Raw genomic sequence first — 15,443 nt, 5'->3', positions numbered from 1 at the left:
GCCCCCCCTTCCCCCTTTTCCCCCCGTTCCTTCAGTTAACCCCCCCGAGGGACCGGGGGGACCAAAAAAAAAAAAAAAGGGGGGAGAAGAGGGGGGGGGGCTTTGTGAGCACACACGTCAGCGGAAAGCCTGTACTGGGTGGTGTGGGCTCACTGCGCATTGTATTTAAGGGGTCCTTCGGCTATGAGAATGTGAGCGACAGGGGCAGAAGACAGGCGCATAGCGGATGTCAATACTGGAGATGGGAGGGGAAGGACATTACGAGGAGAAGAACGAGCGCCGGACAGTAGCCCAAACAACGTTGACGTGTGTGTGGGCGTGGGAAGAGGGGAGGAGGCCCAGCGGAGACGAATAAGCAAAGCACACATGATTACACCCGCCCCCCCCCCCCCACACAGACCGACAGATCGACAGAGACGAGATTGCCAAACTACACCACAACGGCAAAGAAACAACAACAAAAGTGCCTCTCCCGTGCTGTTGAGAGACGGGAGAGCAGAGAGAGATGGGAGGAGAGGGTGGCAGGCGCAGTTGACCACACACACACACTCAATGAAGGCGACGCATCCACTCTGTCCAAACCCACCAAGCCACCTTCTCTCTCCGTCTTCCGTTCCGCTCTCCCCTTCTGGGCATCGGGGGGGGAGGGAGGGCGAGCAGCTTAGAGAGGAAATGATCGGGAGGGGGGGGGGGGGAGGAGGAAGAGAGAGAGATTGCGGACGGAGTCGGCCAGGGAGGAGGAGAGGCAGAGGAGAATCGCCATCGACCACGCCAACACTCGGCGAGGAAGCGCCCATCCGCAACAATTGACACAAGTGAGAAGGAAAAAAGAGAATAAAAGACAAAATCGCAACCAGGACCACAGCAGTAGCCAAACATCAGCACAGGACGAAGCAGCGTCACACTCCGCCTCGCTCTCGCTCTCTCTATACATACAAAGAAGAAGCGACACTGAGGAGGACTGCGTGCTCGAGTACGCTGATTTGCAGAATCACCGAAGCGAAAAGGGAACAGAAAAAGGAGGAGGAGGAGGAGGAGGAGAGAGGGAGAGAGAGGGGGGGGAGGAAGGAGACAACCAAAGAGCGAAAGAGATGCGTGCAGAGCTCTTTCACTGGTAAAATGAGGAGAAAAACGAAGGGGACAAACTCACCTGCGCCTTTCTGTGCCTGTGTTAGTGGCACATGCGGAGATGACTGAAAAGAAAGGAGGGAGGAAGGCCCAGTCACGCCGGCGTGAAACCACGCCCATGCCGCAGTTATAGCAGAGGGAGACATCGCCGCAAGCAAATGGCCCGGACTTCGCTAGTGTCCTCCCCCCAGCGCTACGTCTACTTCCTCATCCACAAGCCCATTTCTACTTTTACGGCCGGTACACCCGGGCGTACCCCGGCATTCCCTTCGGGCTCAGAACAATTTGCCACAGCTGTAGGTCACGTGCCTCGAAGGCGCCAGCACTGCTGCTCAGGTAGTAGTAGAACATGCGAAAAAACACATCTGCATTGCACTTCTTGCTCTCGGCCGAGTTGTTCCAGTGGGCGAGGAAGTTCTCGCGCCAGGCGAGCAGCGTCAGCCCGTAGAAGAAACTGAAGTTGTGCAGGTCCTCCATCACAAAGTACTTCTCGATATTTTTTCCGATGTTCGAAACACTCGGCAGGCAGCCGCCTGGAAAAATGTACTTGAGGTACCACTGATCGGCGCTCTTCATGGTTGTCTTGCTGCCAATGGTGTGAAGCACTAAGATCGCCTCCGGGTCGTCGTCGCGCAGTAGGCGGCGCATGTGCTTGAAAAAGGTGTGGTAGTTCTTGGGTCCGACGTGCTCAAACATGCCAACACTCACGATGCGGTCAAACTTGCGGTCGAAGGTGACGTCGCGGTAGTCGCGCTTGAGGATGGTAACATTTAGGTCGTCCTTCACTCGATGCGCGGCCCCCTCGCGCTGCTCTTCAGAGATCGTAATGCCGGTTACCTTCACCTTGTACTTCTCGCTCAGGTACGCCGCCAGGGCGCCCCATCCACAGCCGCAGTCGAGCACCTCCAGCCCCGGACGCAGGCGCAGTTTTTCGCCAATCATCTTCAGCTTCACCTCCTGCGCCTCGTCCAGCGTCGACACAGTCTTGACCATGTGGTCCTCGGCGGGGCCGACATGCTGCTCCCAGTACGCGCAGCTGTACTGCATGCGCAGCCCCAGCATGCTGCGAAAGAACTCATTGCCAATGTCGTAGTGCTGCATGCCCACCTTGCGACTCTTCGACTTGGTCTGCGGGTTGAATAGCTTCGCGCGGATGATGTTGATCAAATCCTTGGCGTTATTCGGAAAGTAGTACTCGAGCCCACTCCGCAGGATGCGTTTGAAGAGCTCGTGCAGGGCATAGAAGTCGCGGGTGTCCCACCAGCCCTCCATGTACGCCTCACCGAGGCCAAGACTACCCTTCCTGATAACGCGGCGGAACAACATTGGGTTGTGCACGACCATGTCGTACGGCTTTTCGCCGCCAATGGTGATGCCGCATGTCTTCAGGATCTTCTGTGCGAGGTCAAAGTACTTGGCCTCCTTTTTCTGGAGCTTCGCGTACTCCTCCTCGCTCATGCGAAACAGACTGCCGTTGCCGCGCGGACCACCGTAGTTAGCCACCCGGGTTGTTTTGTCGCCGTCGCTCTGGTCGACTTCCTTGATCGCGGTAGCAGGGACCTGGTAGCCATTCTCGCTGCTGTGTGTGTCGCTGTGGCCTTTCAGTGGCATCGGCACCTGCTCATGCGACTCCAGCATGTGCGATGCTCGCGACAGGAGCGCCGCTTCCTCCGACTTGGGGTACTCGTCGAGTGGGGTTTTCATTGCTTGCAGAAATGACGAAGGATGAACAACACACGAAAAGGTGAGAGGGGGCGGAAGCGGCGAAATTCACACGAAAATGAAGCTGAAATAAGTTGAGGTGCCCCCGCTGGAGAGCGGAGAGGACAGAGAGAGAGAGGCAGGTAGGCAGGCAGGCAGTCGCACGTACGCACGCATATGTTTTTGCACACCAACCGTAATTCTTCTAGCAGGACCAGGCGTCGAAGTAGACCGACCCGGAGAGGGCTGTGATGGCGACACACACAGACAAGGAGGAGGAGGAGAGAGGGAGAGACAAGGGGAGGGGGGGGGGCGTAGGCATACCGCGAGGAGAAGAAGAGACGCTGCAGGCTCAAAGAGGCTACGAATTCAGCAGCGACAAGAGAGAGAGAGAGGGAGAGAGGGGGAGAGAGAGAGAACAAAGTGAGAGTAAAGAAAACCAATAACCACAAGCCAAACTAAAACTGGTGGCGGTTACTGGTGCCGCACCTACAGGTGGGGGGGGGGCGAATGGGGAGGACAGACTTGTGGACAGAGCGGGAGAAATAGCCGAAGTCGCCTATCTTGCCGTACAAAATGGCTGCCTAGTGGGGGGGGGGGGGGCGGGGGAGGTAAAAGACGAAGGGAGGAAATTTCCATTGACTTCGGGGACACAAAGTGCAACACCCACCCACACACACACCCGCTTAGAGAAAGAGAGAGACAGGGTTGGCGCTGTGGATGTGATGTATGTATGCGTGGTTACCTCAAGCACTGTCTCCCTGTTGATGCGCTTGTGGTGATGCTTTGTGGCGCCTTCGCTTCGTCTATGATGTCTTTGGAGACGCTGGTGGAGCGAGAGCGGGAGGAAAACGAGGTCCGAAGGAGAGGGGTGAGAGAGAGAGTGCGAGGACGACTTGGTGATGATGGTGTCAGCAACGGAAAAGTCAAAGCTGGGGTGTCAGCCGTGTGATTCAGTGGCACGCACACAACAACGAAGAGAGAGGGGGGTGACGACGCAGGCGCGAGGAGGAGGTGGAAGGGGGATCTGGAGGAGACGCCGCTGACGTTGTAAGCCCGGGTGCGCGTGTGGTTGGAGACGATGAGGGGCCGCGGAAGAGCGGCTTCATGGAACACTGAGAGGGGAAGAGAATGTTTTCATTTTCTTTTCAAAGCGCACCTTCTCTGGCATGAAACATGAGCTTCAAAACTCTTCTCCCCCCGCCTTCCCAAGACACCATCGCGTGGTGCGAAGGAAGCCCTAGACACCCGCGTTACAGCAATACGCCGACTCAGTCATGTGAGCACGGCCTCTTCCGCAAACTCTGACCACCGCATGCACTGCAGGTCACCTCACAGCCGCTCCCACTATGCCGGTCCCCACCTGGTGCATCTCCAAGTGGGTGGGTGACACCCCAGGCGTCCCACATCACTTAGGGAAGGAGAGGGCCGGGCGAGACATTTTTGAGCTGTGCGCTGACACGCCGCCCATCATATGGAATTAGGGCCCACACACCTAATGCACTGGAGCAGATTGCTCCGATGCAGCGCCATCTGTGGGCCTGGCCACCGGCCTCAGTAGCGATACATCGCTCGGACTTCCCTACGTCGTAGGTGTCTTTGCACAGCCATCCTCAGAAGCGGTTCGGCCTGTGACAGGGATAGAGGGGGACTGTATGGCTTCTCGACCTGAGTGGGGGTGCTGAGCGCTGCGGTATCACGTGCTGAGGTTGCCGGCATCCTCGAGGTATGGGGAGGCACAGACGCAAGGCCGACCAAGACAGTGAAAACACAGAATCAGAGAAAAGCAGAGTTGAGGGGACGCGCGGGTGACAGGAGCTTTAACAGCGGACGTTGCCCTCGCGCGCACATACCCCCCGCCCCCTCCCTCCCCCACCTCTTCATCCACGTACGTATGCAGAGGCGTGCGTGCGTGTGTGTGTGGGGGGGAGGGAGGGAGGGGGGCGGGAATGAAAACATGAATGCGCCTGCGTGAGGCCAAAGCAGCATCCGCAGCAGCCGAAGGAGCATCACGCCAACGAGCTAAACTCACTTTCCTCCTCCGCGGTTAACGGCGTCCCGGATAAGGCACTGGGGGAACGAAAAGGCGTGTCTCCATCACGTCACAGACGCCACACCAGCGCCGTCTGGCTGTCGCTGACCGTGCGACACCAATCGAGTACCTCCTCGCCCTCTCCTGCTTCGTTGAGAGAAGGAGGTGTATGCCTGCACTAGCTCGCCATCTCGGGTGGCGGCGGCGGCCGAAGCGCCTTGTCCTCGTCGCGAATCTCCACCTTGAAGGCCTCTGAGGACGTTTGATCTTTCCAGTGATGCTCCCCCGACGTGGGCCCGAGCCCTTGGCGATGCAGGTGCTCCTTGCCTGGCTGCACATCAGTGAAGTTCTGGAACTGCAGCCGAGACTGCTCCGGATCGTACACCTCCTCCATGTAGGTCTTTACATCCTGGCCCGTGTCCTTGGGGATCGTCATCGAGTCAAACTCATACGTGCCCGTCTTGGTGAAGTTGTGATGCTTCTCCAACACGTAGATTGAGCGTCGACACTCCTCGATGCACTCGTCAATCAGTAGCTTTTCTGTCGCCATAGCGCGACGGCGGAAGCACATGCGGGCGTAGGCGATCATGCTGCGGCGCCGGACGCTTTTATAGTTCATCAAGCCTTTCAACACGTTGCGATACAGCAGCAGCACGAGCGACTTGTGCTCAGGCGTTGGCGTGAACTCCCAGCTCGCGCGCTCCCGGTTCGGATCGAGGGGATTGCGTGGCATGTTCTGTTCATCAAAGTGGCGCAGATGCTGCTGCGAGGCTTCTTTCTGTGCCACCTCACGCGCGCGGGCGACGCGGTGGATTTCGAGGTCGTACGAGACGGGACGCCGGTTTGGCCCCGTCAAGTGCGCTGGGCGCTCCATTAAGATGTCGTCTATCGCCTGCTTTGGCACGGTGGAGCCTGGCGCGGCACCACCGCCTACTTGGAAGGACTGCCCATGGCCGACGCCACGCCCACCGATGCCGTTCATACCGGCCTGTCGATAACTGGCGGTGCTCCTGCCCGTGCCGTCCAGCGCCTCAGAGGCCCCGTTCGCCATGGGCTGACCCACATCGCCGCCACCGAGGCCCATGGCACCCTCGCTGATGAAGGTGTCCTTCGCGTTCGTGCGCCACGTTGCGTCAGCGCTGCCGCGGTGCTCGCTGCTCCTACTCAGCCATGAGAAGAAGAGGAGAGGGCGACAAGCCTGCAGCGGCGCAAAGCGGACAGCGCCGATGCGCATCATGTTAAAACGAGGAGGGTGTCGCAGTGGTGTTGGTGCTTCTTGCCACCCTCCACAGGCCCCCCTTCGCACACCCCGGCAAGGTAAGGAGTGCGCGCTCTTTCTCTCTCTTGCTGTCTACTCTTCCTCTCCCTTCTCTTCTCTCTTGTTACTCTACAAACGGGGGGGGGCCACTACGGCGTTCTGCATCTTCTCTGCATGTGCGCCGTGCGGGGGAAGGGGGGAGGAAGGCACACCAAAGAGTGGGATGGAAGAGAGGAGGGGGAGAGAAGAAGGGGTGAGGTTGATGAAGCCTCCGCAATATATCGATCGCGGAGGACACGGCGAGAGTGCCCGTCACGGCACAGGCGCACAGGGAGGCAGGCGCTCTCTGCGTTTGCATGTTTCAGCGCTACTTTGTGCCTTTTCTCTCCTCCTCCGCCGCATGATGAGCACCTCATGTGCGTGTGACCCACGCAGCGCCTCCACAGATAAACCCCCGCCCAGGGAAGGAAGAGAGAAGGGGGGGGGGAGGGGCGCATCGACACCAGAGCGAAGAGGGAAAGAGTGTGCGTGGGGAGTGGTGGAGAACCAAACGAGGCACACGCGTGACCCAAAGGCGGCCGTGCAGGATCGCAGCGAGCGCAAACAAAATCGCTGACAACATCAAAGACAAGAGGAACGAAAAAAACGAAGAACACAAATGGCGGTGCCACGGCACCGAGTCGCCACACACACACACACGTAGTGGTTAGAGGTCGAGCACGTTGCTGAAGAACGGACTACGGAGGTCAAAGCGGATTTCGTTGTCTACGATGCAGAAGCACTGCGCCGCCTGCGCCGCCGTCGGTCGCTTTGCTGGGTCGACGACAAGCAGCGATACGACGAAGCTGGCAAACGCCAGCGAGTACTTCTTTTCGATGATGTCGTTCAGCATGCGCGAGGCAAAGCCATCCTGCTTCGCTTCCTGTGACATGATCCGTACGTCCTTGGCAACGAGGCGGCACGTAGCGAGCGCGTACAGCACACAGCCGAGGCTCCACACGTCACTCGCTGTGCACGTGCCACCATGCCAGCTCTCTGGTGCGATGTATGGACGGGTGCCACCGCCCCGGCCACTGTGTGGGCGGCTGTGGGTGTCTTGCATGATTGCAAGGCCAAAATCGATTAGAGCGATCGGCACCACCGCGCGTGTGATTCGGATCGGTGGCAGCAACCATGAAGAGTTGGCGGCGTCCTCAATGACTGCTGCCAGGGATGCGAAGGACGGCGACTGCGGAGATACGGAGGACTTATTCAAGCCATCGTTGTTTCCACCAACGCACACGGCACTGCATTCACCCGTGTCGTACTGTGACGATGCTCCCCCGGCGTTGGTGAGCGGGACAGGCGAGGAGGGCGTACTGCTGGTGCTCGCCAAAGCCGCGGAGAGAGGCACGTCGAGGTAGTCGCTGAGCTCCCCTTTGATCAGAATATTCTCGGGCTTCAAATCACGGTGGATAATGGGCGGGTTCTGCCGATGCATGTGGTCAAGCACCGAGGCCAGCTGGTACGCGATGGAGAGCAGCTGCGCCTCAGTGAGGGGGTTGTCACTCGTGGGATCGGTTGCTACAGCAGCTGTTGATTGGTTATCAAAGTCGCCGAGGTGCTCGTTACCATTGGTGCCGCCGCTGCCGACTCCTGCCGAAAGCGCCAAGGGGAGGTCCGTTCGACTCATGGCCACCTTCGCCGTCCATGTGGCAGCTGCAGCCGCAGCGAGGAGGGACGATGCCGCTGCTGTCCCGCCGTGTGTGAGCACTGATGGGCGACAGGAGAACGGTGAGATCGGCTCCACTGCATTCGCCCCCATGCCACCGTCATCGCGCTCGGTTGCATTCCTAGCGGTGGGTTGCGGCTGCAGAGTAGAGCTCCGCTCTGTTGTACGCGTCCTGGTGTCCACCGTTGCTGTTACTAGCGAGGCCGTCGATCGCGGAGTGGCCATGCTCACGACACCGCTGCGTCCCAGCGTCCGCCGCTGGGACTGCTGCTGACGGTGGCACCGCATCTCCAGTTGCTGCTTGGCGCGCAGCGCGTACCGGCAGAGGTCGCCCATAGGATGGTACTCTATCACGAGGCCCAGATAGCCGGTGTCGCGGGCATCTTGCAGGGAGATGTGACTGCAGCTTGTACGTGTGGTCGTGCAACTCTTGCTGTCGCCCGTGTCACCCGCCCCGGTACAGGTGACTGTAGGGGCCCTCCCATCGACCTTGGGCGACAAGCCCGCCAGCACAGCAACAGCAGCAGCAGCGTTCACCGTGGTTGTGTTCGCGTTGTACGCGTCCCACGGGATCGGGCTCCCAGCGTTGGTGTACCGCACTCGAGACGGTGCTACGCCAGCGCCGTTCAAGCCGCCAGCCTCCCGAAGAAGGTATGCGCTACTGACCTGGCTCACCAGACTGCGTAGTGGAGGCGGTGGTGGTGGTGCGTGCGCTGACATCAACGCCGAATCGGTTGCAGACGACGACACGTTCGCCCGCGGCTTGCTGTCATCGGAGACCATGCACTCACCTTGCTTGCCCCCATGCGGCGCCTGAATGACCGCAGTGAGGCTGAGACGACCATTGTTCGCTATGAGCGAAGCAGCAGGGTAGGCCGCTGAAGGCAGTTGCTGCTGCTGCTGCTGTCGTGGAGTGGACGGCGGTGAGAGTGTCGCGGTAGATGACCTTGTCATGCTAGACGCGGCAGGTGAAGCTGCTGTGGGGTGCGCTACGTCTCCGTGCCGAAGGGGCGCGTACGTGCTTCGCACCACCGTTGCTACCACTGGGGCAGCACTCGGCAGAGGCCGTGGAGCTTCGAGGCATGCGGTATGACACGCAGACATGGATGCGTATGAGTCCTGTGAGATGCTGGCCGCTCCAGTGACCTCGGAGTGCCACCCTTGTCCTCTACCCGTGTTGCGCTCGTCGAAGGCACTGACACCGGTGCCGCTTGCGCTCAGCATCAGCGGTGAAGAGGCGCTGCTAGACTGAGCCGGAAGCCCCTTCGCTGCGGTCTGCGACTTTGTCGGAGCCGCGACATAGGGCACGATGAGGCTGTTGTAGCGCACCCCGCCACCTGGGGCGTACGACGTGCGCGGCGGCGGCACCGGCTCACCACCGCTGGCGCGCTCTAGGTAGGGGTTCCCATACGCACCTGCCAGGCGGTCTGGCCTCAGGCCACATGTACCAGTGATCGTGGTTCCTGAGCCTGCCCTTGCAGGGATGCCGTATAACGGCGGAGCGAGGCGTCCGCCACGGTTGATCGGCTGCCGGTGCTCCTGCACCTCGACAGAGCTGTTAGCAATAACACCGCCGTTTCCCCGCATCGCTGTCACCGGTGTCCGTGATGCGGAGGGAGGGGCGGTGATGAGGGCGTGAGGCGGCACAAAGTCCTTGTACCGGATGGGGGCTTGCGCTGTGAGTGTGCCCGAGGCGGCACTGCTGACATCTGCGGATGAGGCAGCCGTACGAGCAAGCGCATAAGAGGCTGCAAGCGACGGCAGGAGCTGCTGCTGCTGCTGCGGCGGCGGCGGCGGAGTGAACGTGCTGACGGTGCTCCCGCCCACGTCATGCAAGTTCGCGGCCACCGACAGCGGAATCTCGGCGCTGCCGGCGGCTTGCATGGGTTTGACGACCCCTGGTGCTTCTCCGATAGTGGCGGTGGGAGAGTTGGCGTACAGGTTGTACGCTGTAAGATTTCCTGTACCTGGCGTACAGGTGCGGTTCTGCAGCTGCAGCGCAGCACCTCTACTGTCGCCGCTGCTAGGCGCACCAGTCAATCCATTTGGCGGCTGATGCAGGGACTGCAGTGGCATGAGAATGCGGTGGATCGGCTGGATGGGCTCTTCTTGGGTACCGCTGGAGCTGGTAGCACTAGAGCACGCGTCATTGTGTTTGCAGCTTCGCGTTTCCTCTGCGTCGGCATCACAGCGTCGGTCTGTCCGCCGCTTCTCACTACCCACATGAGCATTGGCGCGGCCATCATCAACTCCGTCAACGTCGCAGTCTTCCAGCGACACGCGGCTCGACTGCGACGTTGGCTCTGGCACCTCTCTGGTCGCGCTCTGTATTGTTTTACTTCTTCTCGTGCCGCCACTGCTGCTGCGCATACCATGGCCACCGTCGCAGTACTCCAGTGTGCCATGCTCATCACTGGCGCCGCTGATTCGGCTTAAAGTAGCGTTGCATGCCGTCGATGGAAGGCAGTTGTGTGTCGTCGTCGCGGTGATGGCCATGCCCTCCACCGTGCAGCAGCCAACCGAAACATCGATCGTGGCGGTCGGGTTGCTCGCGTTGTGAACTACCGCACCTGGCGCGCCAGTCGCGTGACCGCACGAGCGGGACTGGCCGGCATGCGCTTCGCTGCGAGCAGGCAACGATGCATCGGTGGAGGCAGTACGAGTAGCCGTCGACGCTGTGGGGGACGCCTCCGTTAATGGGTGAGAGGTGGACTGCAAAGGCGGGTGCCCGCATCCTCGAGTACCCCCACCGGCAGCGGCGTACAGCGGCGCCAGTACGTGAGCGCTTCCAGCGAACACAGAAGAGGACGAGTCGGCCTTCGGTGTTGTCGACGTTGCAGCGTCAGCGCCAGGAAGATGCACATTATTGCCACTTTGACTCGTGCGCTGCACGCTGTGAAGCGGACACCGGTCGTGCGAGGAGGACGTCCGCATGGACTGCTTGCCTTGTGGTTGTGGCTGCTCCCGGTCAGCGGCGCTGAAAATCAACTGCGGGAGCTCCTCACCATCTCTAGCCTCGATACTTGCTAGGCGGTCGCCGAAGGTACTGACTGCGTTTCTCCTGTCACTGGCGTGGTCAGCGTTGGCCATGTAGGCACCATAGGCGGCTCCTTTGACGGATGGACGCACGCCATGTATGACGCACCGGCGCTCCTCGTCATCCTCGTCACCGTTCCCGCTGCCGTAGCCACGAGCTGCAGTGCTGTGCGGGCTGCGATACCGATAGCTCAGTGCCCCCTGCAGCTGGCGTTCATCTTCTGCAGCGGTATCCACGTGGCTGTAATCAACATTGTCATCCTCCTCTTCATCATGCGCTGCGGGGTGGTGTTCAGTGGATCTCTCCATCGCCACCGCGCGAATGGGTGCCTGCGGTGTCGCCGTCACCTCCACGCCATCAAAGCGAGTCAAGCTCGCCGACTTCGCCATGTCGGCGTCGCTCAGTTCCTTGAGTCGCGCCGCGACCAGCATGGTGGTTGTGCCTGCTGAAGCAGCGGGGTCTGGTGCCCGGTGCCGACTGTGTGCATTCGCAACGGCGGTGATCGCTGTTGCCTCTCCATGCGACGGCGCCGCGGACGATGATGGACGAGACCACAGACTCTGCGCCGCCGCCGCCGCTGGAGAAACTGAGGGCGCGATTGCTGCCGGCGCGCGCGGTTGGGCGGTCGAACGCGGTCGCGAACTCTGCTCACCCGTGGCCTGTTCTCTACGACCAGAGAGAGTCGCTGGAATGGCAGGGGAGTCTGCGGCCCTGGGCGACGTTGGCGCGCTTTGAAATTGGTAGTTCATAAACATGTCCACCAAACGGATCACCTGCGGGTGGCCTTGCAGGCAGTTGATCGCCTCGCACTCGCGCAGCGCCGCTCGTCGCTCACGGTCACCCTTGCACAGGATGTACTTGAGGGCGTACTTCTTCTCAGTGTCCTTGTGCTGAACCAGGTAGACAGAGGAGAAGGCGCCCAGGCCTATGCGTTGCAGCAGGCGGTAGCGCGAGTGGCGTATGGTATTGTATACCGCCATATCCTTCTGAGTCGTCGCAGTAAAGACTGGCATTCGAGCGTCGTCGCTGGGTGAGGTGCCGCCGTGATTGGCAGCCGCAGGCGTTGCTGTCTTCCTTTCGTTTGAGGTTTCAGCTGCTACTACGGCTGGCGGAAGCGAGGGTTCTGAAGGTGGGGGCACCTGTGCGACAGCACTTTCCTCACGCTTGCGCGCCGCACCGCTCTGGTTCAGAGAGCTGCTGTTGTGCCAAGTGGACTGCGGCGCCGCGTGAAAGGCGTCCGTCTCGTCCTTGACTGTGGCGAATGCGTCAGGGTCGGTGCAAAGACTAGCATGGCACTGCAGCTCTGGCGAGCCGCGCGCCGCTGAGCAACTCCCGAGACTGGGTACTGCGGAGTCCACCGCTCGATAGCTTCTTGATCGGCTTCGCGGTGCCGCTGTCTTTCCACAGCTGGTAGCGTCCTCAATGGCGGCCGTTGGGGAGAGACCTAGACGGATGCTGAGCGCGTCAAACAAGCCCAAGATTGTGTTTTGACCAGTCTCCTGGTGTCGGGGACTAGTAGAACGGTGGTGGTGACGTTCAGTTCTGCCGCCACGGCTACGTGCACGATGCAGCAGAGACTGCTGCTCCTCAGCGTACTCCACCCGTTGCGTACGACTGTCACGGTTATTGCCGTGCAAGGCCGCATTGTTGTTCTCATCGTCGTCAAGGCCGACACTTCTGTACGCCACGGGCACTTCAGCACGAAGGTCGTTGCGGCGGATGTCCGGCGCACTGCTCCCTAGGGCTGCAGCAGCAGCTGCGACGTGCTTGAGTAAGCGAATAACAACGATTAATAGCGCAATTGTGACCAGCATCAGCGTGCAAGCGACAACGAGGAGCACATCAACGATACCTACGCCAGTGTTGGTGAGGGTGTGTGACCCGCTGCTACCACCATCCCCATTACTTGTCAAGGCATGTGCCGCCGCGTCGTATTGAGTGACGCTTGTGGCAGGCACTGTGAGCAGTGCAGCAGCAGCAGCGGCGGCGGCGGCGGCAACAACTACAATGCGCATTGAAGGTGGCAAAGATGGGCTCGAGGAGGTCCCATTCGCATAGGGTTCGTCAGCGGCGGTGTGAGTAGGAGAGAAAGAGACATGCATGGAGACGGCAGCACTGGCGGTGTTGTCAGCGCGGGTGCCTATTACAATATTTAAGAATAACTCCCGGCGAGGCTGCGTTGAAAAGCAAAGAAACACGAAGTGCCTGAGGGAGGAAGGGAGCGAGAACGTTCGTGGCGGACCGCGGCATTGGGGGATCCTGCGGCTGATGTGCGGCGCGTTTGTGTGTGGCGGTCGAGCGTCTCTCTGAGGGAAAGACTCTGAGCAGATTCCGTCCTTGCTAGCCAGCGGGTCTGCGCATGTGCGAGAGCGAGTGTTATGATGCCCACCCAGAGAGAGAGAGAGAAAGAAAGAGGCAGGCGGATGGTTGTGGTGAGAGGCCCCTGCTGTTGTCCTGGAAAGATGGGAAGGAGAGAGGAAGGGACGGTGAAAGAGGGGATGGTCTTCGGCGATGTTCGCGCGACGAGTGGCAACCACAGCCACGCCGTCTCACCAGTCCTCTGTGTATCACCATCACTGCCTACAGATACGAGTGCGTTCTCTGTAGCGCACAAGAGTCGTATTCCCTGGCGTCTCAGTAGGAGCAAAGAGGAGGAGGAGGAGCAAGGTAGCTGCGTGATTGCCCTCCCCTCCCCCTTCCCTCATGCGGGGCGTTGTCAGGAGAGTGATTCTCCTCTCCTCCCCTCCCCTCCCCCTCACCTTTCACACGAACAGGTGCTGTAGCTGGATGGCGGTGTGTGTGTGAGGGGGGGGGGAGGGAGAGAGGGAAATTATAAACGCCGTTCGATTGGGGCTGAGATACGCACCAAAGGCAAAAAGGAGGTAAAAGGTGCACACGTGCACCCGCCACCGCCACCGCCACCGCCACCGCCACTGATCACAGCAGCAACGGACACGGCCAATCAGTCACCACACAGAGGTCGACCGCAGAGGACGACAAAGAAGAGAGAGAGAGCAGGAGAAAAGCAAAGCAGCAGCACGTACTGGAAGGACACCCCCCCCCCCCTCCACACACGCAGACAGACAGACGGACTGACTGACTGACTTACACATTTATGTCGCTGCGTTGTGTGTCTGCGATCATCGTCGATCGCAAAGCCATGCGGGCTGTGCACTCGTGTAGTACAGCGGCCGACGTGATATCGCTTGCACCGCTGTGGTGGGCGCGCAGGCGCGCGCGTTGCTGCGCGACGCGGTACTCGCAAGTCTCACCTGCAACGCCGCCACCACCATCGCGCATGGTGCTGGACACAGCGCTGGCAGGGGCGGCTGCGGTCACGAGACGCAGCTGGCTCACAATGTCGCCGGCGCTTGGACGGCGTGCCGCTACCGGTGACAGCATGCTCGCTAGAATGACCGCGAACGCGTGTGTGTAGCCGGCTTCGCAGATGGCCTTCATGACCTCATCTTCCAGCGCACACGAGCGAGGCCAGCGGAGGCGGTCATCGGCATTGTCGTCCAGCTGGTCCACCCCCGCACCATTGCCCACATCGACGCCTACCGACTGCAGACCAGCACTAGCATTGCAGGGGCACCCCTTGTTGCCGCGGTAGCCGCTCGGCACTTCGGCTACCGAAAGCTCGTAGAGGTCGCCAAGGAGTGCCGAGAATGCCTGCTGGGCCAGCCGTGACGCACCTGTGCAGGTCAGAATGGCTGGAGGCAGCGTATCAGTAGTAGAAGCCTCGTGCGCGTGGCTACGAGAGCCATTGACTGCAGTCGAATGCAGCTGGCTCGGCTTGGACATCCTTGTGGGAGTGGAGGTTTCCTGTTGCTGCTGCTGCTGGTGCCCATCCACGGCGTCGGCACACATGCCGTAGAGCAGAATGCCAAGACTCCATACGTCACTCGCTGTGTCCATCGCCAGTACCCGCTGGATGAGCAGCTCGTACACTTTCGAGTTGCTGCGGCTTCCTCCTCCGCCGACCGAGCCTCCTCCCCCAGTCATCCGTCGACCACCGCTGCTGCTGTTGCTACAGGGTTGGCGATCCACGTCATGATGATGGTGCAGCGTACCGTTTGGTGATGCGCGCAACGACGAGCTGATGCGCAGCCTAGGGGGTACCGCCTGTGACATCAGCTGCGTAGACGAGTTGGACGACGCGCCTGCTGCAGCAGTGGTAGGATTTGCAAGCAGGGATGCCTCAGAGAAGCTCGACAACTGTCCACGACGACCACCTGCCGCACCGATGTTGTTCAACAGCAGCAGCGTAGTCTTTCCTGGCGCGCCGCTTCCTCCTGACGTGGTAGTGGAGGCGCCTGGTATCGAGGGGTCCGCCGCCGCGGCAGCGGCGGGCTGTTGAGGAGAAGAGGGGCAGTGGAGACGACGGTTGTGCGGCACGCGGGAAAGTCCTTCTGCTTTCCACATAGCGGAGGTTAGAGCACTCACCTCCTCGCGGGTGAAGATACCGTCTCGTTTTGTGGTTTCAACTTTTTCGTTTCTCTTTTTCTTTTTAAACTGTCCTCTGTTGAGCCAATTTCTAAATACACGACCCCGAAACGACTAAGCCCGACGTCGG

At 60.3% G+C, this 15,443-nt stretch overlaps 4 protein-coding genes across 4 annotated transcripts; all 4 read right to left on the bottom strand.

The window, feature by feature from the left end:
• Nucleotides 1-1,359: 1,359 nt before the first annotated feature.
• Nucleotides 1,360-2,832, bottom strand: LBRM_08_0590 (cyclopropane-fatty-acyl-phospholipid synthase; the record flags this gene model as incomplete). The annotated part of the gene is made up of 1 exon (XM_001562068.1): nucleotides 1,360-2,832. The coding sequence occupies one exon, from the start codon at nucleotides 2,830-2,832 to the stop codon at nucleotides 1,360-1,362; it is 1,473 nt and encodes a 490-aa protein (XP_001562118.1).
• Nucleotides 2,833-5,039: 2,207 nt separating this feature from the next.
• LBRM_08_0580 (conserved hypothetical protein) lies at nucleotides 5,040-6,098 on the bottom strand (the record flags this gene model as incomplete). The annotated part of the gene is made up of 1 exon (XM_001562067.1): nucleotides 5,040-6,098. The coding sequence occupies one exon, from the start codon at nucleotides 6,096-6,098 to the stop codon at nucleotides 5,040-5,042; it is 1,059 nt and encodes a 352-aa protein (XP_001562117.1).
• Nucleotides 6,099-6,825: 727 nt separating this feature from the next.
• Nucleotides 6,826-12,969, bottom strand: LBRM_08_0570 (putative protein kinase; the record flags this gene model as incomplete). The annotated part of the gene is made up of 1 exon (XM_001562066.1): nucleotides 6,826-12,969. The coding sequence occupies one exon, from the start codon at nucleotides 12,967-12,969 to the stop codon at nucleotides 6,826-6,828; it is 6,144 nt and encodes a 2,047-aa protein (XP_001562116.1).
• A 1,003-nt stretch (nucleotides 12,970-13,972) lies between these two features.
• LBRM_08_0560 (conserved hypothetical protein) lies at nucleotides 13,973-15,292 on the bottom strand (the record flags this gene model as incomplete). Its single annotated transcript, XM_001562065.2, has 1 exon — nucleotides 13,973-15,292. One exon carries the CDS (start codon nucleotides 15,290-15,292, stop codon nucleotides 13,973-13,975), a length of 1,320 nt encoding a protein of 439 aa, XP_001562115.2.
• Between the last annotated feature and the right edge of the window lie 151 nt (nucleotides 15,293-15,443).

This window comes from Leishmania braziliensis, chromosome 8 (genome assembly GCF_000002845.2).
Source record: "Leishmania braziliensis MHOM/BR/75/M2904 complete genome, chromosome 8".
Lineage (NCBI taxonomy): Eukaryota > Euglenozoa > Kinetoplastea > Trypanosomatida > Trypanosomatidae > Leishmania > Leishmania braziliensis.
The sequence above is the reverse complement of the archived record's forward strand: the minus strand, read 5'-3'. Positions and strand labels throughout refer to the sequence as shown.